This window comes from Thamnophis sirtalis, unplaced genomic scaffold, assembly GCF_051295495.1.
Source record: "Thamnophis sirtalis isolate CommonGarterSnake01/CBP01778 unplaced genomic scaffold, rThaSir2_p1.2 scaffold_3, whole genome shotgun sequence".
Taxonomy (NCBI): Eukaryota; Metazoa; Chordata; class Lepidosauria; order Squamata; family Natricidae; genus Thamnophis; species Thamnophis sirtalis.
Window position 1 is genome coordinate 100,375,159 of NW_028261383.1, and position 24,979 is coordinate 100,400,137.

The 24,979-nt window shown below is 37.2% G+C and overlaps 1 protein-coding gene across 3 annotated transcripts in view; it reads right to left on the minus strand.

The window, feature by feature from the left end:
* The window catches only part of JAKMIP2 (janus kinase and microtubule interacting protein 2), a 91,146-nt gene that overhangs the window by 45,592 nt on the left and 20,575 nt on the right, over nucleotides 1–24,979 (minus strand). For all 3 annotated transcript variants that reach the window (XM_087709605.1, XM_014053695.2, XM_087709604.1), the window contains exon 2: nucleotides 460–726. In XM_087709605.1, coding sequence (XP_087565731.1) covers nucleotides 460–588 — 129 coding nt within the window. In that variant the 5' untranslated portion in view covers nucleotides 589–726. The remainder of the gene's footprint in view (nucleotides 1–459; nucleotides 727–24,979) is intronic.

The window sequence follows — 24,979 nt, forward strand, 5'->3', positions numbered from 1 at the left end:
ATTTTGGTTTTCCTAGGAACTATGAGGAAGTGCTGCTTATAGTATATGTGTACAATTTTCCTACTTGTTCCTTATAGGAGATGTGTCCCCCCCCCACATTTTTGTTTTGTATGATCCTTTGTATGATCCCTCCCCCCCACACCAAACAGGTAACAAAAACATTCCATTCCATTTTGAATCTTTAAAAAAATCTTCCAATTTTAGACAGAAATCTTTCTGTACTGAGCCACAGTAAAATGACAATAGGTTGAAAACAAGAATGCTCTGGAGACAAGTGTTGACTCAGCTGTAATTCATTGATTGGGTTCCCTTTTATGTTTTCTCTGGCAAAGGTCAACAATAAATAAAATGTATTTTTCAAGTATTCTTCCGCTCTTCCAGAATTAAGTGCGGAAACTTTAATTCATAATTTGCCATGCAACCACTATTTAAATCCCCTGGCACCAGTGCATTACTCACTTTAGACTTCTCTTGATGAAGCTCAATTTGAATATCCGTCAGCTTAGTCCTGAGATCTTCATTGGCTGCTTGTAAGGACATAATCAGTACTTCAGGCTTTTCAGCCTTGCTGCGTCCTTTTTTGGACATGGCTGTTTGCAATTGCGAATCTGTGCGTGAGAATCCTTTTTCAAATTGAAATATCCATTTTTTTTATTTCTTTCCATCCAACATGTTGTGACATCTGCAAGGTGACATTACATCTTCTCCTTAGCTCCTTGGGCAGTCCTGTCAAAAACGATACAGTATATTTGTTAGTAAAAATGAAATGACTGACAACAAAGAAAAGATCAGTTTAGTTGATTAGTTTGCAAAATTCACAGCCTGGGACTTCATCCAAGTATCCATTTAGGCATACACTGCTTATCTTTATAGTATCAGCCAAAGTAAGCTGGGTATTGCTGTCTATTTGGGTGAATAAATGATTTTGAACATTTGGTATTTGGAAGAAATATTGCCCCTAATACAAAATGTTTTCTACAGTAACACTTTATTTTTGACTAAAGGAAGGACTAGTGGACTGCCCTGCTGCACCAAAACTAATCTTGTTCCTTTCCACAGGATTATCCCAAATGTGTTTTTTCAAGAGGCAACTGGACTTTCTGCTTTTTCTTTGAAGATGTTTCACTTCTTATCCAAGAAGCTCCTTCAGCTCTGAGTGGATGGTGGAGAATGGAATGGTATAAAACCTTCCATTCCCCACCATCCAGTCAGAGATGAAGAAGTTTCTTGGATGAGAAGCGAAACATCTTCAAAGAAAAACCAGTTGTCTCTTGAGAAAGCTCCTTTGGGACAACCATAAAATGGATGACTGAGAATCTCCATAGACACTCAGCACAGGATTAGCAATACCTCACTTCTAGTATTAATAGGGAAATAGAAACAAACAAACAAACAAAACAAAACAATTGATGGCTTCTGTGTCCATATATTTTCTTTTTTCATATGTACAATAAATCAAATTGCATTTGTGTCCATGATGTCTCTAAATGTAAGAAAGCCAGTGTGGTATAGTGGTTACACTAGGAGACCATGAGTTCTCATTCTTCTTTAGGCACAAAGTCTGCTGGGTGAACTTGGGCCAGTCACTTTATATCAATCCTAGAAATGAGGCAATGGCAAACCACTTGTCAAAGTGCTTTCCCAAGAGAACTTTAGGATCTGTAGGATCTTATCTCGGCAGTCTTCAAGAATCAGACATGATTTAATGGCAGGGAAAAAAATACCTATGAATGCAGCAACTTTCTATAACATTGAATCTATTTCAGCATCGCTTTTAAGCCTCATATGGAATCTTCTCACTGTATCAATTTCACAATTGAAGTAGAATTCAAAAAGGCCCATCAAGGAAATAAATATGGTTTTCAGTTACCAAAGAATGGTAAATACAATTTGGATTGATGAAGTTTTTTAAAAAATATATATTTAAATATATTTTAATCCCTTGATTTTCATTGACAGTCATTTAGCTTTCAGTAAATTATTTGATAGACTTAATTGATTGTAGGCTTGATGAAAGACTGAATCCAGATCTGTGATTTGGAAGAAACCAGCTACATTTACTTGGCATTTTAAAGATATACAGAATGTGTGTTTTTCTATGCACCATCTATGCATGCAGCTGAAGCAATGGATGTACTGATAAAGGGAAGTTTCTTAACTATGGGGCTTATGTATGCTTTTCTATACATTTCTTCAACTAGAACTAGTCATGTTCCTTTGAAGGATTACAGTTACTAGCTGGGACATCTGCAACAAGGAGGAAAAGAGGGCTGTGACATGTGTGCATTTTGACATCATACAAGGCTTGCTGCTGCTGATTATCAGTTATAACTTAGAGCACTGTTCTATTCCAGGGGTGTCAAACTCATGTCGTCGTGGCGGCTTTACATGATGTACCAGGACTCCCCCCTCCCTTTAATAAACTGGGCATGGGCTTGGCTAGTGCATGACACATCTGGCCTGCGGGCTGGGGTTCACCGACAAAAGGGCAAACGACAAAACCGCGCCCGACTAAACCATGTCGCTGACGTCATCAACAGGGCGACAACAGCGTGGAGAAAGAAGCACGCTGTAACCCCTAACCCTAAACCTAACCCCTAACCCTAAACCTAACCCTAAACCTAATCCTAAACCTAACCCTTAACCTAACCCTAACCCTAAACCTAACCCTTAACCTAACCCTAACCTTAAACCTAACCCTTAACCTAACCCTAAACCTAACCCCTAACCCTAACCCTAAACCTAACCCTTAACCTAACCCTAAACCTAACCCTAAAGCTAACCCTAAACCTAACCCTTACCTTAAGTTAAATCGGCTTTCTTTCTGCGCGCTATTTAAAGTGCCCTTCTTTCTCCGCACTGGCTGTTGTCGCCACGTTGATGACGTCAGCGACACGGTTTAGTCGGGCGTGGTTTTGTCGTTCGCCCTTTTGTTGGGTCACGGAGGGCTGGGAATTTGACAGCCCTGTTCTATTCCTTTAAAAGTTTGTAGCCAAGATAGGGGTGGGTTTTTTGGCACAGTTCAACCTTAGTTTTCTTGGAGACATGAACCACTTCTATTTGTTACGAACACAGCTCAAGGGGAAGATGAAGAGAAAGTATACTTGCTGTGTCTTCCCCTAGAAAGAGATTTTAAACAAGGGAAAGGCATTCAGATATTCTATAAATATGGTGTAGCATGAGGGACTACATTATTACATTGACATATTATTGTCTTGGGGAAACAACATAAGTCACAACAGGTTTTTTTTCCAGGTTGCACTTGAGAAGGAGGCACGCCCCAAACACTGGGAAGGGAGAAAATTAAATGAGATATGATTTATGTTCAATTTACATAGCATTAAGTTTAGTTACTATGATAACATGAATCCCTTGTACAGTATTTAATTACTTTCCTCATCTGACACATTACAATTATAATTCTGTGGTTACTTTTATAGAGGATTTTGAAGGCTTATAGCTCTGAGTTTCATTTTATTATGAACCCCTATTTTATTGTGCTAGGCCAGTTTGTCCTGTATACTTTGTAATGGAACTGCTGCTTGCAAAGGATTTATATTAAATGAGCAGTCATGATGTCAGAATAGAAATTTTTCAATCATTTGGAAAGAAATTCATACTCTATGACCGTGATGGCGAACCTATGGCATGCATGCCAGAAGCGGCACGCAGAGCCCCCTCTCTTGGCACGCTAGCCATCGCCTGTTGCTTTTCCAGGTTCTGGCATGCACATGCACCCTGGCCAGCTGGTCTTTGCATGTGCAGGAGCACCGAAAAGCAGAAGAGCAGCTCCCTCAGGTGCATGCGCGTGCCAAGAAGCTGCTCTTCTGGTTTCCGGTGCACGCATGTGCGCTGGCATCTGGTCTTCACCCATGCATGCACACCAGAAACTGAAAGACTAGGTGACCTGAACGCATGCGCCTGCCGGAAACCAGAAGCTCAGCTTCCTGGTGCGTGCATGTGCACCAGGGAGCTGCTCTTCCGGTTTCTGGTGCTCCCCCCTACACATGCTCCTGTTTCAGCACTTGGTGCTGAAAAGATTTGCCAACACTGCTCTATGAGAAGCTTGCTTGATTAAACTAATTTAATCCTTATACTGATGTAGCTGAAATACACTGAATTTAAGTTGATCACTCACGAAAAAAGAGTGGATAGAAATATATGCTCTCTCTCACACATATAGACAAAAATCCTATACAGTGCCCCGCTTCTGCAGTTTGTTAACTGTTTGTCAGCTTCAATTTAAATCTAGAAGATTTCTCCTTCTCCAGTAAATATGGATATATAGTACATGTAAAAGTAAGTGCCTCCATTAATTGATGTACTGACTGCATGTTGCAACTACCGTAACTTACAAGTGCAACATAAATATCCTTGCAGATAAAAAGGCTGCAGTGAGAAGAAAGGGGAAGGGGTGAGAATATGGAGAGAGGAGAAGGGAAGATGGAACCACAGAGAGAAGGTCAGGGAGAAGAGATACTCCTTTTGGGCATTACTAAGAGGGCTCAATTTACCTACTACCAGGCAGTGTTAACTAACAGCTATTTATCTCAGTGAATATAAGATCCAATTATCAGGTAACCAGAGTTGGGAGGGGGGAAATTTCCCCTCACTATTTGCGGAATTCAGTAAATTTAATTACTTAATGGTAAGCAATTATAGCACTTTCCTGTTAGCAATCCTTTCCACCCGTGAAAATGTGCTGGCAGCCAATGCTTAAATCTCAGATACCAGAAAGCAAATCAAAAGACCTCCATATTTGTTCTATTTTTTTTGAACAATTGGGCTGGAAACAACAGAGCTTTTTATGTCTGAAAAACTGTTTGAAAATCTCTGCCGGAGAGAGACTTGTCACAGTTCTGTTACTGTCAACCATCAATATATCCCATTATGGTTAATTAAATGTGCAAAGCCATGCCTTTGTTCATATTAATTCTAGTGTTGATTTTGTTGCCAGAGAACCCGTGTTTCTGAAGTATGATAGGAGTATCTCTATCAGTTTCTTGTACAGTGTCTTTTTTTTTTCTGATTTAGTGTTTTGCAGTGTTATGGTCTATAATATTAAAGCAATATTCTCTCTCTCTTCCTCATGCTCCTCCACAAATATATTCAGAGTATAAAAGAGAAACAGAAGCAAAAAACAAGATGAATTTTTCGTAGATCTGTGATTCCTTGTGCGATGGAAAGGGAAATACTGTACAAAGACACCAGAGTATAAAGGAACAATGGGAAACAAAGGACAGTTCCTCCAAGTGATGCTTATTTAAAGCTAGTGGTTTCAGCAGCATCACCAAACTCCATCACAGCAGAAGGTTCTCCCCACAATTTAAATATCCTAACACTGCTGCAGATGGCACACAGTGCCAACTGCATTCCTGCAATATAAATATTGCTTACTGTGCTAGATGGGCCTTTTTAAGGTCAATCTACTATAGGGGAACATTGGCCCATAAAAGACAGATGTTTTTGCTTCTGCAATAAGATAGCTTGGCTATTTGTGCCGGAGGTCATAAAAAATGCTGATTAAACAAGTTTGCCACACAGATGGAATGTTTCAGGGATACCCAGACAGAATGAAGACAAGTGAAAGTACACATATGAATGCAGATTTACTGGAGAAAGAGAAGAACTACAGGGGGAGATGGGGAGGGAGGAAAGGAGAGAGAGAAAGAAATCGAGACCAGCTTGGACATTGTCTTGATTAAGAAGGTTCATGTCAGATATTGGGGAACCAGGACATTGAAAAAAAAACCTTTTTATGATCCTGTAGTCCCTATTGGTTAAAGTGTTTGAGCAACTGGATGGAGCTGAGTGTTTACTACCCGGATGCCCTTTCTATGTGGAGTCCTCCACCTATGTGGAGTTCGCAGCAAATATTCTTTTTTTGTTCTGCACCCTAGGAGAGAAACTTCTGCTGTATCTAGGATTGAATTGTCAACCTTGCGAATGGGATGTGAGCATCTTCACAGCTAGACCACCACGCTGCTCTGCATAGAAAACCCCTATGTTATATAAATATGTAATGCTCCGAATAATGCTAAAATCCCTGGACTGTAATGGGCTATAAATGGAATACGTAAATAATATTAATTAACATACTTTTTAATGTATGTATCACTTTCAGGAATGTATAGTTTGTATTCCATATTACATATTACTAAAACTGTGAATGACAACTAATGTAATAATAACACATGAAAATCAATTATGCTAAGGCCAACCATGTGGAATATGGAATGTGCCCAATGATCGCAGTATGTCAACTGCAAATTTTTGGCAGATTTGTGATAAAACGTAAAATACGCTGGCTGCTCATTATGGACACAATTAACTGTTTTTGCTTTCTTTCTCATGCATAAAAGGAACATGTGGTTTGGGTATCGGAGTAGCTTCAAGCAAAAACTTTCCTGAAAACAATGGTAAAAATAAGCAGGAAGGTCTCCCTCAACCTCCTGCAGAGGAACGTATCTTTTCTGAAGACTGCAAAGCATTTGCAAGGGTGATCAGATACCGTAAGTGTTATTCTAATCCATATTGCACAAGAAAGTACTATATTTTTTCCTAATTACATAAAATTTGGAGTTGAGAATAAATCGTAGACAATAGAGATGGAGAAGAGAATTGCACTCACTTTTGTTAAAAAAATAAAGGAAGCAGCAATGTGTTTGCTGTAACTGTCCATTAATGGATAGTAAATTCAGCTACCATCTATCTTGAAGAGATGTTGACTACATAGCAAGCTAGAAATCCACACTGCAGATATGTGACTACTTATAGTGCACTCTGCAAAATATGAATTTGGTTTAGAATGGCCTTATTCAGACCACAGGGATTCCTTCAGAGAAGCCAGGCACTTTTCTGCTCAAAGAGATTTACCTGCTTTCCACTACTGTTATTTCACTGCCCCATCATTTTTCAGTAAAGTAGCCTTAATGTCCTTCCCCTCCCCACTCATAAAAAATAAAATAAAATTGGGGTTTAAACGTGGGTTGAGATGAAGGGAAATCATAGTCTCCTCAGGAATAAGCCTTACCCCCTGAGGAGTAAGTATTCACAAATGGGGTGCCCCAAAGCCTTAGGTGGAGAAGATGTAGAAAGCTGAAGAAAATTCACCACTGAACATTCTGCTATTCCCCCCAGTCTTTAAAGGTTTGCTGCATGGGGAGTTAAAGCCTCGAAGGATATTAACCTCCAATCCTGGAGTTGGTTGATCTCTTTGGTTAAAATGGTTGCCTGGTTTCTGGTTTGAGCTACTGAAGCTCCAGTGGGAGACATTATTTGTTTTAAAGCCTTGTCCCCTGAGAGCTTGAAGCAACAGATATGACTAAAACTATCTTCCTCTCTTATCCTTTGGTATTTCTGTGCCTTCCTACATTTGTCGCTGCTCCCTGCTTCTTTATTTTGAGCTGTCCTGCATCTCACTATTCATTTATGTATATAAAAGGTAAATTCAATGGAAAAACAACTGCATATGGGACGCTAGGAAACGAACCATTTTCATTGAAGAATTTCTTATGAAGGAAAGGAGCTCTTTAAAGTTTTGGAGAGTTTGAAATTTTGTTTATTTATATGGGATTCCCATATACTGGGCAATATGGTGTCACGTCCATAAACTGAACCCTTTCAGAATTTAAGGTAGCTCCAGTATTATGGCCATTTTCACTTTTCAAAGCTGCAGTTTAAAGCTGATCCATGGTCATCGTCATTGTCACCAATCTTGTGACAAGCTTGGGATTAAGGAACAAAGACAATAGAGTGATCATTGGCTGTTTACAGCTGGTCAGGAGGAGAGGGGGGAGAAGGAAAAGCTTCTTTCCCTCCTTTCATAGATATGAGAAATAAAAAAATGACAAACACATCCTCATTCTCATTCTTTGTTTTGGATGCGGGTAATGTGCAGAAGGATCAAACCATTGTTCCCCATGAAGATTCACCTGTGCAGTGTCTAGACAAACCTCAGTCACTGGAGGAATGCAGCAAGAGGCCCTTCTCCTGGGGAATTGTCTGCCCATAAGTTTTATGAATCGTGTCATTTCAGTGTAGCAAGATAAAAATTCAACCTAAATTGAGTGTGGGTGCTACATAGAGCTTTAAAAAAGGTTTATGTCTCCAGCATTGCTAATATTGTTGGGTGCTACACAGAGCTTTAAAAAAAGGTTTATGTCTCCAGCATTGCTAATATTGTTGGACAACAGAGCATGGAAGCTGTTTTCAACCAAGAATATTTGTATGGCGGTAAGAATTTACCATACTAAACAACATACTTGTTTAGTATGTTTAATTTGCAATCCAGGGAAAAAAGAGATTGGTCAATTTGCTTTTTACAGCTCTATTTTCCCCTGCTTTTCATGTTTATTTTTCTGCTGTTGTAAAGTTTTAAAATGTAAGGTTTTAAATTAAAACATAATTACTCAAGGCTAAGTTATTAGTGGCAGAGGTTAAAATCAGGTTCCTTTGCTGAATACATACTGAGTATGTTTCTCATTATTACAGAATATAATTAACCTGTTCTTCAAACTGAAATTTCGAATTAAAGTAAATTTGGAATCCAACTATTTCTTATTCATGGATTGTTTTATTTGACCAAGAGTCATTTACTGGAAGATTTTTTTCATCAGATAAGTTGCTAACATGAAATCCAGGTAAGATTTTAACTTTTGGTGAAATAATAAGAAGCAGAGAGAAAACCATTGTAGAGTATTAGCAGTTATAGTCAAGATAGATTCTATAGGCCAAATTTTTTTTAAAAAAAACCTGAACCAAAACAAAGATAAGACTGTGAATATGCTATTTAGGACTAGGCATGCATTTTAACATATAGTGTGAATGTTGTTCAAAAATAAGAGGAAATGTTAAGACAGCATGAGGACAATACAGTAGCATTAATATGTTCTAAAATTTCCCATGACAGTAGATTATCTTTACAGGTTTAAATAGATTTTAAATCTAAATATTAATTAAGACGTATGAACAATGATGCTTGAAGTTGATTATTTTCAAACAAACCTGAAAGATAAATAATCCCAGCCAATTGCCATAAAATAGCTATCACACCTTTATTTTTTGGAGCATAATTTCTGGTCCAAAGTGTTAAAGGTATATGCAGTACTGTAGCATATTGTACTATATTATACATTACAAACCAAAATAATTTAAAAATAAAATTGTTTTAAAATGTAAAAATATGATACAATCTGATGTGATAAAATAGGGTAGGATACACTAGGGTAGGATATGATAAGATAAGATAGGACGCTGTGCTATGCTGTGCTATGCTATGCTATCACCCATCTCCTCCTATTATGACTGCAAGACTATAACTTTGTTGCTTGTATCCTTACAATTTATATTGATATTGATTGTTTCCTGACTGCTTATTTGTACTCTATGACTATCATTAAGTGCTGTACCTTATGATTCTTGACGAATGTATTGTCAATGTATGTACACTGAGAGCATATGCAACAAAGACAAATTCCTTGTGTGTCTAATCACACTTGGCCAATAAAGAATTCTATTCTATTCTATTCTATTCTATTCTATTCTATTCTATTCTATTCTATTCTATGCTATGCTATGCTATGCTATGCTATGCTATGCTATGCTCTTACATATGAATTTTATATTTAGAGTCTTTCTTAAATGCTTGCTTAGTTGGAGCTTAATTGTGGCAGCCCCTGTATATTATTCAGCTCAGCTTCTTTCAGTGTCCCCAGCTGGGCCACAGGATGCAATTTACAGTCTCCGCTACAAATATGTCTCTCTTGGCATAAAAGGCCAAGAAACATGACATGGGCTGTATGTTATCATCCCTTACTGTTAGCGCTTCATCCTTCAATGCCTCTTGTTAAAAGATCTCTGAGAGTTCCCATTATAGATCTATTTCCTGGGGCAGAAAATGCTTCTGGTACCATTTTTATCAGGCCAGTAACTACATCCTGGATAACCATTAAATCCTGGATAAAGTGAGGCAATTGAAAAATTCTGAGAATGTATTTGCTACAGGCAGCCAGGGAGAAAAGACTTCCCTCAAATCTCTCACTTCAAAAGCATTAGATTTCCCAATGATTTATCCAGTTCCAAAACTGTTATATTATTAAGACATAGCTTAGTCAGGGGTGTCAAACTCAAGGCCGTGGGCTGGATTTGGCCTGAGGGGTGCTTAGATCTGGCCCACAGGGCCGCCTGGGAAACAGTGAAGGACAGGCCCACACTGGCTCTGCCAGCAAAAATGGAACTTGGGAGGGCTGTGTGCAACCCTCCCAAGCTCCATTTTTGCTGGCAGAGAGTTGCAGGAGGCCATCACAACTGAAAACGGAGCTCCGGAGCCCATTTTCACTGGTAGAGTGTTCAGGCCACCACAGGCACTCCCAACACAAGTGACATCAAGCTGGCCATGGCCATCCTGGCCATGCCCGCCCCAGCCCCCAAGGTCAAATACAAATCGAGTTTGATACCACTGGCTTAGGCGGTCAGGTCTGAAGGTCCCCATTTCTCTAAAAGTTTGGAAACCTGCTTCAAATTTATTTTCCAGAATCTTTGTTTTATAATAATAGTAATTTTGTTCATCAAAATGTATAAAATTGTCTGCTTTTTCTCCTTGGGGCAAAACTTTCCTGGTAAATCTTTGTTGTAAACCTGGGTTTACTAATTTTAATCTAAGACTGAAAGGTCACAACACCCAATTATCTTTGCGAGTTTGGACCATTTGAATATGGATTTACCCTCCTAATGTGACTGTTACTCTACTCCTTTAAGGAACTACAAATAGTACATAATAACTGGGGAGAAACTCCAATTTATGAATCATCCCAATTCCTTTAATTATCTTGTTGTCATGACTATATATATAAAATGATATATATAATTATATATATAATATTTTGCATGCACTGGTAGAAAAAAGATAGGTACTGTATGCTCATTTTTCAGTTGCAATTATGAAGATATGCATCCAAATTTGCCTTTGTAATTAAGCTTATGCCATAATGCCTGCAATTTATTTAAAACCACTGTAACACTGCCATCTCACCCATCCTAAATTTATTACTTCAATTTCAGGGCATATCTTAAATTTATAGTCGGTACTTGTATATAAATGAAACTATGTTCCATACGTTTATTTATATTATTCTGTTGGAAGCCTGTTGAAAATTAAATTTTCTCATTGAATCTGCTACTGTTCCCTGTGATTACTTTTTTTTTAGGTTCACAAACTTTCCATGAGCTGTTAAAAACCATCTCAGACCCAAAGGAAAGCTGGACTCTTTGTTTTATGCCATACAAAACATTGGTTCCTTTTACTTCCCACTTGAAAGCATTGCTTCAAGCAATACAAGTGCCAGAATAGATTCTGCTAAGCAAGCAAATGCTTGCTTTCATCAGCCACTGAAGATATGCTCTGATTCTAAAAAGATCTTTCTAGAAAGCAATGCTTCCATGTTTGTGGCAAGAGGGCCTAGAGGTCAGGCGATTTCATGTAGAGTACATATAAATAGTTCCACATGATCTGGAGCTTTCCACTGTCAGACCAAAGCTCAGAGGGGAGCAATTGCATGTAGAACTAGACTTTTAGTTGCAGTCCACTGGAGTGTAAGATGGAGATGTCTCTTATGTCCACAGCACAATTAAGAGAGAACAGCAGCTTCTCATAAGTTCCCATGTGTTGAACCTGTAGCAATGATGCTTTTCAGAATTGATCTTCTGTATCATAAGTGTATAAAGCAATCACTGAAAAACAGAGAGCAATGATGCATGCATGTTTTATCAATGAAGCACACAGATTAATATTTCTCTTTGTGCATTAGCCATCTCTTTGTTTTATCAGCTTATTGAGATACAGTATATGCAGTCCTACTCTCAGCTGTCTTCTCTTATCAACAACTATTTCCAACAGTTTGGCGGCCAAGCTGTGATTAGTAGCAGCCTGACCCATTTGTCAATCACTTCCATAATTAATGGAACTGGAATTGATTCTTCTGAACTAACTCAGACATGCTAAATGTTTTTCTTTTTCTCCTTGCCAAGGTCATAGACGAAAGAATCCCCCACTGATAGACATTGAGTTTTACTTTTAGCACTTAGCATTTAGACTTATATATCACTTCACAGTGCTCTAAGTGTTTTAAACAGTTAGTATATTGCCCCTAACAACCTGGGTCCTTATTTTACCAACTTTGGAAGGATGGAAGGCTGAGTCAACCTTGAGCCGGTGAGAATTGAACTGCTGAATTTGCGGCAGTTGGGAGTTTGCAGAATTAGCCTGCAATACTGCATTCTGACCACTGCACACTCTACTTTTGCAAACACTTCATGATAAGTCAAGAATAAAAATCTGATGCTCGACACAGGACCATTATACAAGGAAATCTCAACAGGTAAAGGAGTTAGGCAAAGCTGTCTCTTGGCCCCGTTTTTGTTTAAACCTTATATAAATCTAGTGTTAGTTCTAGCTAAATTGGCAAATTACCCTACCACCACCATCAGCCCAAATGACATACAAACATATTTTGACTTTTCAATACACACATTATTTTGCAATTTTGGCAGGCTGAGGAGAGTTTTTCAATTCCCTGCAGAGTTCTTCAATGAAGAAATTCAAGGGATCAATTATCCCTGGTCTTTGCAAACTACCCAACATTTCATAGATGGACTGGTTAAATTATTAAACTATTTTGGAATAATGTGTCATGTCAAAAGGGTCAGGATATTTAGAATGTATAAAATTATTGATGGAGTCTTTCCAAATTCAGGCATTACAAAGTGTAGCAAATGCTGTTCTTTGGTTGTAAGCTAATATACACAAGTTCAAACCTATTGGGCTCAGTAGTCAGAACTACTGATTAAAAATAAAATCTATTGGATTGGTCCCTCTAATTTCCTTTAATAACTTCACAAGTATATGGGAAAGTGTTATTCTACATAAGTTGAATTACCATAATGAGGATATTCATAGGGAGTAACATGACCCTTAGACTATAATCATGCCACGACCAAGTTCAGGTAGACAATAATAGATATAGAAAGTCAGAAAACCCAAAACTGTTGCCTTCAGGGATTTATCTTGGTACTTACTCTCTTAACACAATACATACAAAATACAATGCAGAATATTCAGAATACAGAACAATATCCACACAAGAAGCCAAATAATTACTGAAGGACAAAGAAGCCCACATTCTAGAAACACCAACCCAATATAGAAAAAAGATAATCTGATCAAAAGAACCCTAACCAAGAAAGGACAAATCACAAAAAATGATGATGGCAGATGAAACACAGTGGACCCATCCATCCACATTTCTGTGGACACCCCAAAATACACAAACTCATCATACCTTTTTATCAAATTGTATCATTACCCCAACAGACAACATAGTCAAAGAACTTACAAAAAAGCTTGGCTCTTCACAGGCAGAATATTCTATCAACTCACCACTATAGCGCCTCCAGAAAATGAAAAACCCCAAATAGAATATGAAATTAGGGATTCATTCAATATCACAGCTCTCTTTAAATCCATAGACCCAGAACTAACTAGTGAAATAATCAATGGCAACAGTGAAATAATCCTACCCAATAGACCCACCCTAGTCAAATATACTAAGACGGAAATGCCCAGAATTATGGACTTCTTTAAACTCTGCCTACTTTCAGGTTGATGGACAAAAATGCCAACAAATCAGAGGAACACCCATAGGATCACCATTCTCATAATATATCAGAGATAAAGGCAGTGACTGGAAACTCTAGCATTCCTGTGTATTCTATCAAGAGTAAATATCCAGTATATAGCTGACATCTTTATCATAATAAAAAACAATTAGAAAAGACACATGAAACAACCAACAACATCTTCAAAGGAGTAAAATACACAAAAGGAAAACAACAGCACACTACCCTTCCTGCCTATTCCTATCAAGAGCTGTGTAAGAACATTATTCAGATGAATATAGCAATAGCAATGGCACTTAGACTTATAGTGTTTTACAATCCTCTCTAAGCAGTTTACAGAGTCAGCATATTGCCCCCAACAATCTGAGTCCTCATTTTACCAACTTTGGAAGGATGGAAGGCTGAGTCAACCTTGAGTTGGTCAGGATTGAGGGAATTGAACTCCTGGCAATGTGAGCAGAGTTAGCCTGCAGTATTGCATTCTAACCACTGTGCCATCACAGCTCTTAATATAAACACACTGCAGCAACCCGGAACACCAGAGGAAGGAATAATGTTGCATAGGAAGAAAAAAACTGTCTGTACAACATCTTCCAACAAAATGGATACCCGTACAATCTTACCATTCAACCCACTGTAGCAGAATCAATGCAAGTGATGAAAAGTATATACCAAAAAGCATATCAGAAACAACCAAAAGGTTATTTTCAACATATGGCATCAGTGTAGTATATAAACCAACTAAAACCCTCAAAAATAACTTAAAAGTCCCAGTAGCCGAAGAAGAAGAAAAAGGGAGTCATGATATTTGTGCACATTATTTAATGCCATTATTAGTAAATTGCCCAGGCCAACCAGATGAATGCTATTTCTGGTATCTTTTGTCTGACAGAAATGACACAGTTATTTTGAATGTTCTAGAAACTGATGCTATAGATTGCCTGTAGATTTGGGGAAAGGGAGAACAGCTTGACTAATTCCAAGAGTATAAAATCTGTGTTTTTTATTTATGTTATTAAATATAATTTGAGTAAATTTTATGAAATATACACATTCTTGTGGTATAATATACATATGAAACCCCAAATACTAGAATAATTTACCCCATTTGCAGTTACATACTTACTGGATTAATACATTCAGTTAGATATTTTAGATTCATTTTTATAGGTTAATAGGATTTAGTAGGATTATAGTCTTAGTCATTTGGCTTAGTTTTAGAGATTTTTGTTATATTTTATTTATATTTGCCTGACTGTTTTATTATACTGTATCGTATGCTGGTATTTGACTGAGTAAAGCATTTTCTTTTTCTTTTTGCCACAGCTTTTGACACATCTTGATAACTTATGTGAGTATTGCATATCCACACCATGTCCCATCTTGAAAAATAATCTTCAAAAGGCTTGGGAAATTAAGATAGGCACCAGGGGTGGGTTCCTGCCAGTTCTAACCTCTTCTATAGAAGAGGTTCCACAAATCTACAGTGCTGTTTAGAACCGGTTCCAGCTTCCTCCCCCTGCCCATCTGCACATCATCAAGATGAAGACCGAGAGGAGGAATTCTGGGAGTTGAAATCCACAAGTCTTAAAGCTGTCAAGTTTGAACACCCCTGGGATTTTTTTCTAAAGGGTTAGGGGTGCAAGGGTGTTGTAACTTGAAAGCTTTAAGACTTGCACACTTCAATGCCAGAGTTCCTGAGCCAACAGGTGTGGAGGAGGAATTCTGGGAGTTGAAGTCCACAAGTCTTAAAGCTGTCAAGTTTGAACACCCCTGGAGTTTTTTTTCTAAAGGGTTAGGGGTGCAAGGGTCTTGTAACTTGACAGCTTTAAGACTTGCGTGCTTCAAATGCCAACATCTGAGCCAACATTTTGGTTACTAAGCAAGAGCGTTGTTAAGTGAGTTTCACCACATTTTACAAGTTGGCCACTCCCACTCAGTCACATGGCTGGTAAGCCACTCCCACCCAGTCACATGGCCAGCACACCACTCCCACAAAGCAGGCCACACCTACAGAAGAGGTTCTAAAAAAATTTGAAACCCACCACTGATAGGCACTTATGGTTCTGACATGTTATTGTAAGTATTAAATTCTGATTGAAATCTTATTACCAAGTATGATTTTTTTACCCAATGTAATATTAATTTATAGTTTAAGCTAAATGGAGAAAAACAGATTCAGGTTTAATTCTGCTCAGGCAGAAGAGAGGATCACTTAAGAGTCCACTGAAGCCACTGACTTTCCATCTTTGGTTATGGATGACGAAGTCATGTTCCCCAGGACTAATTCTTGCTTGATGAACAGAAGAAACATATGAGTAGAGTTATGCCTTTGCACAACACTATCTTCTGGGCCTATAACTTATTCTTGGTCCCCTTTCAACTGGACTACTGCAATTTTCTGTAGCTGGGGCTGCCTTTGAAGGCTGCACAGATGCTATAACTGGCCCATATGCACCTCTTCATTTGGTGAGGCAGACATGTAGCTGGGCACACACTTGAGTTGGAGGAATAAATAGATAATTTGTAAATTGTCACAAGAAAGCATATTTTGATCTCAGTATGGAGAGACTTTTCTTCCTTGTTTTCAAAGGCTTGTCATGAAATTTGGCTCCAAATAAGCAGCATAAGAAAAAACAAAGCACCAAGTCTAAGAATGACCTTGAAAACGTCTCTGAGAAATACAGCACTTGCAAATTCAGAGGATCAATGTACACACACGCACGCACACACACACACCACACACATTTCATAATATATGTATACCACGACATTCAAACTCACCGCACTCCCATATTCAACTTCGAATATTTATTAAATATTTCAATCTCAGTCTAATTTACTAATGCAGTATATAGAAAAACATTCTTATTTTTCACTTTTTAAATATACAAGAAATGCAGGCTTCAATATACTTTAAAAGCCTATAATAATTAATTAGGAAACTGACCTAAGCTATCAGGCTAGAAACTGTGAGACCATGAGTTCTAGTTTTGCCTTAGGCACAAAACAGCTGGGTGACCTTGGGCTAATCACTTTCTCTCAGCTTTAGGAAGAAGGCAATGACAAACCATTTCTGAAAACCTTGCCAAGAAAACTGCAGGGACTTCTCCAGGCAGTCTCTGGAAATTGGATAGGAATGGCACATTTCACTATTAATTTGTACTTTGCTAGAAGAGAAAATACCAGGCTTAGAATTTGAAATTGAATGGAATTCTATATGGATGTTTATTATACTTATTATATTCTCATTCAAGAGAAATTCTAAAAGGCAACCAAGTACTAATATTAATTATTTAACATTTTGAATAAGAATTGAATAAATTGTTCAAGAAAGACACACATGTGCACACATGCACACATATTTCACTATCCCTCAGAATAGACATGGTTTGATATACTGTAGTAATATATTAACATGTATAATTCTGAAAGAAAGGATTCACAAAGAATGAGAAATTAATAGTGATTCATATGCATGTCAAAAAATAATAATAAGTAGGGTATGCCATGCCAAGCCTATTAAAATCACTATACCCTAAGCATGATGTTTTGTGGTAAAGGAAGCCAAAATGTAGCATTTATCTGGATAAACAATATTTTACAAAGGAAGAGAAAGGTGCATCATTTTCAAATATCACTTCTCAACCAACGAAGTTACAAGGAAATGATTATATTGATATGCTATGCCAGAATCCAAATGATTTGTAAAAGTCGTTTGTGAAGAAAAGGCATTCAAATGCATTGCTGCAGTTTTCCTCTGAAAGATAAATACATGCACATATGGAAACCTTGCCCCACTATAAAAATCATTACAGAGTGAATGGCAAAGCATGGATGCATAAAATTTGCCTTTTGCCTTTCTAATTATTCCATTTGAGCAGATGTCTCTTGAGCAAAGGGATCAAATCTGATTGAAATGAGATCTGTGTCACTATCACAAGCGAATGAATGTAATAATGGATGTCTGCTACAACATATGGAAATCTTTGTGAAATATCTGAGGGAAAATAGAAACTATTATAAACGTTCATATGCTTTTTACTATCACCATGACTGCATAAATGGTAATAACTAGTTAAAGATAACTAACTAATACCTAGCTAATAGCTATCACAATTTTCATTATTTGGCTTGAAATATTTAACATGAATATCTGGATAAAACTGGAGACGAGTTAGTTTTGGAGAGCGGAGAAGGAGTTAATGCTTTTCACAATTTTTGAATCTTCCCATCTGTTCTTTAATGCTGTTAGGCTATAAAATTTGCATTTTCAGTTTATAGAAACCCGCAATCTGAAAAGGATGAAACAAACTGGTAAAAAGGAATCCAAATAGAAATGTTAAAAAAAAAACCAAGGCTGATGCAGATCTATTTTATATATCCCACAATGCTTGCAAGAATGACAATTAGCAAATCAAAACTACATAAATTAATAAATTAGTGGTGTGGAAAAAGTCAATTTGATATGTGTACTATAGATGACAATAGCAATATACAACACATTTGGAAGAGATATTTCAAATGAATGTAGTGTACCGTATGCGAAATACACTTCCTTGGAATGTTAAAGCAACCGTATCATTTGCAAGTTTCACAGCCCCTGTGAAAATTATTTCTCATGGAATAATAACTACCAAAACAATGAACAAATGCAAGCAGCCTATTCCAACAAACTAACAAGTGCCTCTCCTCCGCAGTAGAAAATTGCAAGAGCTCTGCCATTTTAGATTGCCTATTTAGCTTTCTCATTTGAAAACAGAGTACTCTCTAGATTCCATAGACAATTTTGTAAGGAATGTTTTTCTAATACACTTTATACAACAGCTGTTGGATTCTTGCTTCTGGGATTAACTGTTTTCAGTCCAGTTGGAAATAGACTGTAAGGAGGGAAGTTTGACATTCAGGATTACTTTGAAGGCTATTCTTGTTGCATGGACAATTCTTCCACTAGGACAGCCAACAGAGTAAAATGGCATAGAGGTAGGTGGGGATAGTCTTTGAAGCAGCTGCATGAGTAATGCAGCTGCATTAATGCTTCAAGGAGGAATGCTTTAGTTGCCATAACAACTTTGTGAAACAGTTTTTCTTGTGCTTTTTGTGATTTCCCATGATCGGTTGGTGATTGGTTGGCCACTTTGGGAACAAAATCCACTCAACTGCCTTTGATGTGTTCCAGCAGGGCCCATCTGCTGTTGCCAATAGAGGTAAGAGTATCAGCTGAGAGCTATAGCTGGACCTGTGTTTTGGTTGTTTGATTCTGGACAAAAATAGTAATTGTAGTTCAACTGTTGCAATGATGCTTAGGTTGCTTTAAATTCATGTTCTTGAAACTTAAGGAAATGAAACAGAGCACGCCAGGAGTCAATGTGATTAATTTGTTTTTTCTTTCTTTATTAAGCTTCTCCTTCCCTCTTAAATGAGTAATCTCTACTAACTCCCTGGCTGGTATATATTACAAGCTGGGGATAGAATGAATTCATAATCTCTCTTGCTCTGTCCATTTTGCAGCACACCACATTTTTCTCTTTTTTGAAATTAAAAAGGAAGGACTTTAAACTTTTATTTAATCTAACAGAGCTTAAATAAAGCTCCAACTCCAACTGGTTGGAATTTTCTGCCTGGAAGTAAGAATAACTCTTGGCGAGGACAATCTGAAAACTACTATAACTCCTGATATTCCTTCCCAGGATCTTTCGATAGCAGCCTTTAGGCATAAAGTTCCTTTTAATACAGGAATCAATGATTTCTAGAGTATTTTTCTTTTTCTGCTTAATTAACTCAAAAGCAGTGCACTTACATTGACTGCAGAGATTTTAGCCTCAAGACAAAAAACTTGAGAAACATGATTTCCATAAATCATGGTTGGTGGAGTAGAATATTATCAGAATTGAAGTGTATCTTTTTTTTAAAAAAATACATATTTTAGACTTCTCAGCCAAGAAAAGGAGCAAGCAGAACATTTTGGCTATTATTCTTTTATCCTTGCTTGATTTGGAAATGCTCCTAATTATATTTCAAGCTAGACCCCAGGTATTTTTAAGGGCAGCAGAGACCGAAAATCGCACTACTGCACATTTTTTCCCCTCTATTTTGCAAAAGGCCTGGAGTCAAATGATTTCTTTGTTAGGTTTTTAGCCAATATAAATTATTTAAGTATTGACATTCATTTTATGGGAAGCAATATTAATAAATCATTAACTGAATAAAGATGGATGCAAACCAGCAAATGGGCCATGACTAAAGCTGGGTCAATTAAGAGGGTTGATTTAAAAATAGCAGAAGCTGAGAAGTGGTTTTTGGCCTTTGCCTCAAGCTTACATTTTGGGTCATTGTTTCAGAGATATTTCCATACCTACACACACAAAAAAGAATGACCCTGGATGGGCAAAAAAGCAATGGGAATGGGAGACTTCTTCCTGGCTTCACCATGACTGACTATCCTATAGCAATCAACAGCAGAATTATTCTTCAAAGGGCAAGGATGGGATTGATCTGCCGGATCTCTAGTGGAGACTAGGGCAGATCCAGTCTACTGAATCTCTGGGCAGCAGCATGGTAGCACAGCAGTACTGAAGCAGCCACAAATTTGCCAAATTTAAATCCTATGGGACTCATGAGTTTAGCCTATTTAAGGTATCTTGTTTCCAAAATTGGTGTTGTACGAGGCACCATTTCACCCAATTGAAGGTTATGGACAAAGATAGCAATAGCAGTTAGACTTATATACCGCTTCATAGGGCTTTCAGCCCTCTCTAAGCGGTTTACAGAGTCAGCATATCGCCCCCAACAATCCGGGTCCTCATTTTACCCATCTCGGAAGGATGGAAGGCTGAGTCAACCTTGAGCCAGTGAGATTTGAACAGCCGAACTGCAGAACTGCAGTCAGCTGAAGTAGCCTGCAGTGCTGCATTTAACCACTGTGCCACTGAGACAGGAGAGTTTTAATAATATATAGGTGTTCCATATGAATACTAGTGTTACAGTATAGTGTTGTTTAACACTATACTGGCATCTTATAGGGCATCTTTTCAGAAATGTTAAGATATGTTCGGGAGGGGGGGGGAAGGGAAAGAAAATGATAGAAATTCTGATATTGCACTGTTAGTTCCAGACATTCTGGGGAAGAGGCTCCAATCTGCCATGGACAGAAGAATCATCTTAGCCATATTGTGAAGTTTAAAAAGTAAATGGATGTACCAGAGATTTTTTCCTGGTAAAGAATAATAGCTAGATAGGCTTTATTAGACTAGCATTCATCTCAGTATAGTTCTGCTTCAGGAAAACACCCAAGTGGTATGGGAAAAATAGAATACATGGTTATTTGCAGAGACACTACGTAAGAAATGGTTTATACCCAGTATGGGAAAAAGTAAAAGAAAAGCACTATATGGAAGTACCAATGTGGCTTTCAACGATGGAAGCTTTGACACATCTGAATATTAGTAGTACGAAAAAGGTTATTAGGTACAAAGATATACTAACAGCACAGGAAGAACTAAAACAGAAAAAAAGAATTAGAAGAACAAGGGATTGATAAGGGATGGTTTAAACAAATGCAAATACAAACAAGATATGAGAAAGATGTTAAAGAATATGGTTTTAATATAGAAGATTCAGAATTAGATGGGATACTCATGGGAATGGATGCAAAAAGGATTAAAAATTGTATAATTATTTGCCTAGAATAAATTTAGGAAAAGAAGAGGTTAAAGAAACAATGATATGATGGGCAAAAACCTTTGGTGTACAATAGAATTAGAAAAATGGCAACAACTATGGGAAAGGAAGTATAAATTGACAATGGCGACAGCATACAAAGAGAATTTATATAAAATGTTTTATAGATGGCACATGACACCTGAAAGATTAGCAAAAATGTTTAAGGATAAATTAGCTAAATGTTGGAAATGTCACCAATTGCCAGGAACATATTATCATATGAGGTGGATGTGTAGGGATGCAAAAAGCTATTGGGTTGAAATACAAACATGGTTAGAGAAAATGATACATCAGCCCATAGAGTTTAAACCAGAGGTATTCTTATTGGGTATTCTACCAGAGAAATATAGTAAAGAAGATTCATATTTGACTGTACAAATAATAACAGCAGCTAGAATTGTATTTGCACAAAATTGGAAAGCAGACAAAATCCCATCGGAAGGGGAGGTAATAAAGACGATATTTGTGCAGAAATGAACAGGTTGACATTGAGAATAAAGGACAAAGAGGAATCAGTGTACTACAGGACATGGGAGCGATTTTATGAGTGGCTTCAAAAAAAGATATAAATAGAAAGAAAAAGGAACAAAACATGAAATAACTATCTCAGATGACACATGATTAGGGGGAGGGGAAATAAGAAAATATGAAAATGTAAATATACAGGCAGAAAAATGATATGAATTGACCAATGTTAAATAGCAATTATAAGAATGTATATTTAAGAATGAATTTGAAAGGAAAATAAAAAAAATGTTTTACAGGAAAACACCCGTGTCTTCTCAGGTAGATCAATGACATAATTCTTTTAATCCTTTTAAATAAGAACAAGATATTTTGACTTAGCAATAGCAATAGCAGTTAGACTTATATACCGCTTCATAGGGCTTTCAGCCCTCTCTAAGCGGTTTTACAGAGTCAGCATATTGCCCCAACAGTCTGGGTCCTCATTTCACCCACCTCGGAAGGATGGAAGGCTGAGTCAACCTTGAGCCGGTGAGATTTGAACGGCCGAACTGCAGATAGCAGTCAGCTGAAGTGGCCTGCAGTACTGCACTCTAACCACTGCGCCACCTCGGCTCTGTCTAAATGGATAACTATTTTATCCTGATAAAAGGTACCTTTCTATTGGGAACACATGAGGATTTACTTTGAAAATTATAATTCCCATTTCCTGGAAAAAATAATAAGAATAAGTTATTTATGCTTCACCCAAATGCTGTCCATATTCTGAACCTGCTCCAATAGAGAACGGTGTTTAGAATCCTGGATATTCTGGAAGAGTTTGCCTTCTAAGAGCAAATGTATCCCTGCTCGGATGTCTTTCCATAAAATATTGAAGTCAGTCCATTTTAGGAAGGCGCTTGAAGAACATTTTAGTGGTAGTGTCAATTGTAATTAGCAATAGTTGCTCATTATTAAAATAAGCTTTTAATTGCTTATTCTTTTTAAGAAATATTTTTATTTTATTAGCTCTAGGCACTAAATGTCTATGGAGATTCCAGGTCATGGTTGTCCTAAATATGCTTTTTCAAAAGGCAACTGAAGTCCCCCCAACCCCAAAAAGTTGCCTTTTGAAAAATCACCCTTGGGACTCTAGGCACAAAGCTGCCTAAAGTTATGAGAATATTCAGGATACAAATAAAGATAATGAGATAAATGCTAATTGGATTATTTGTTTAAACATTAACCAAGTGACTGCTATTCTATACCTTTTCCACATTCCATCTAGTCCCATTAACTCAGATACATACACAAAAATAAAGAGAAAAACAGATTTCTAATCAGGATAAGACTTCATGGTTGTAGCAAAATCACAGATTCTTTACCAATATCCATGGGTTCATTTTGAAGAAAAAAAATAGTAAAATAAGAAAAGGATCCTCACATGAAAGCTGTTGTGGAAGTTCAACTGAAAATTTATGAACAGAAAGGATAGCTCAGTGGAGGGACAGAACAATATCAAACATTTGTTGAAATAAAGTTGCACAAAAATACATAATTCCCTGCAGTGGCCTTTGAGGCAGGGCAGGAGGAGATCAGAGAGATGAAAGTAATGTTGTGGTAATGTGATGCAAGTGGTGGAATCCTGCGGCAATGAAGCCCAGATGTTGCTTTCATTCTTCCTATAGAACTAGCAAGATCCTGCAGATGCTACTAAATGATAATGATAACTGGAAAAGGTAGGGATACAGAAAAGTTCTTGACACAAAACCTGCAAATTACAGGTGTAATATTATATAACATCTATGAACAAGGCAGCTTTGATAGAGGAATGTGAGGGGAGAGATTTCCCTCTGGAAGAGATTCTCCTCACCAAACAAGCTATGTTTTAGAGACGTGTAGAAAGAGAAGGAGAAAACCAGTTCTAATCAAGTGGGGAATATTTGAGATACTTAGAAGTGACTCTGCTTAGTAACAGACAGCTTGAAATTTTAAAATTGAGGGATCAAGATGAACAAAGGAGATATGACAGGGGCATACTTCAATTAAAAACACAACAACCTATTAAAGTGAATCTTGATGACTTTACCTCATGCGTTCCTGGTGATGAGCTATATATTTTCCTGCTAAAGGATAAAAACTTCAAGGAACATATGAAATGTATTCTAATTTGTATACCAGGAGACACAACTGCCTAATGTTTGTATTGGCAGACTTTCTTTTGTCCATTAAGGGCAGACTGATTTGAAAAGTACACAGTGTATTGGAGGGATGTTAGTTTGAAGACCCACAAATGTCTCAGACTACTGTTTCCAGAATCTCTTTATGTAAGAGAGGTTGCTGTGTTCTCCAGCGCCACTGTTGCAAAATCCACATGTAGATGCTGGTTTCTGATCTGTGGTCATTAAAATCATTATTACGTACAACATAATAAGGCTTATTAAGGCCAAAATTTTAAAATAAAACAACTAAACCAATATCACTTCTGCAAAGCGATATTTTTTAAATCATCAACATTTTAGAATATTAGTATGGTATCAAAGACTATATAGATAACTACCTGATAGATCACTGACAGGTAGATTTTTACAATATTTTCCATAAACCTTTTGTTAAGAACCTTCTAAAACATAGCAGTGAAGATGTTGAAACAGACCTTCTTACAGACTGTGAATTGTAGACTTCATGGAAAAATTAACAAATGTGACATACTTTTTAGTGGATGGTCTGAATGCTAAAGTTACCTCTGAACTTCTACAGTTTTCGTAAAGAATCTGGAATTTTAGTTTATGAGAAAATTGGTTACTTTGTAATACTTTTCTTAAAGCAGTTATGTCTTTTTCTTTGGCATTAACTTTAGCTACAGTGCATCACAATTTAAATCTGCAGTGGGTCATCTTTTCTTTTCTTTTTTATTTAACTAACATTTAATTTATTAAAGATTAGGTATTTTAAGATAATTAATAACTATCTTTTAAAAACGCACAACTTAGATAAAGCCAGTGGCAACCTGCCAAGGAATCTACTTTAGATGAAATGTTCCAAAGCTTTAGCCTATGTCTATATGTTTGTATTTAAAAGCTCCCCCCCCCCCAAATTTTCTTCTTCAGCCATTGTTGGATAATTGCTCTGGGGATAA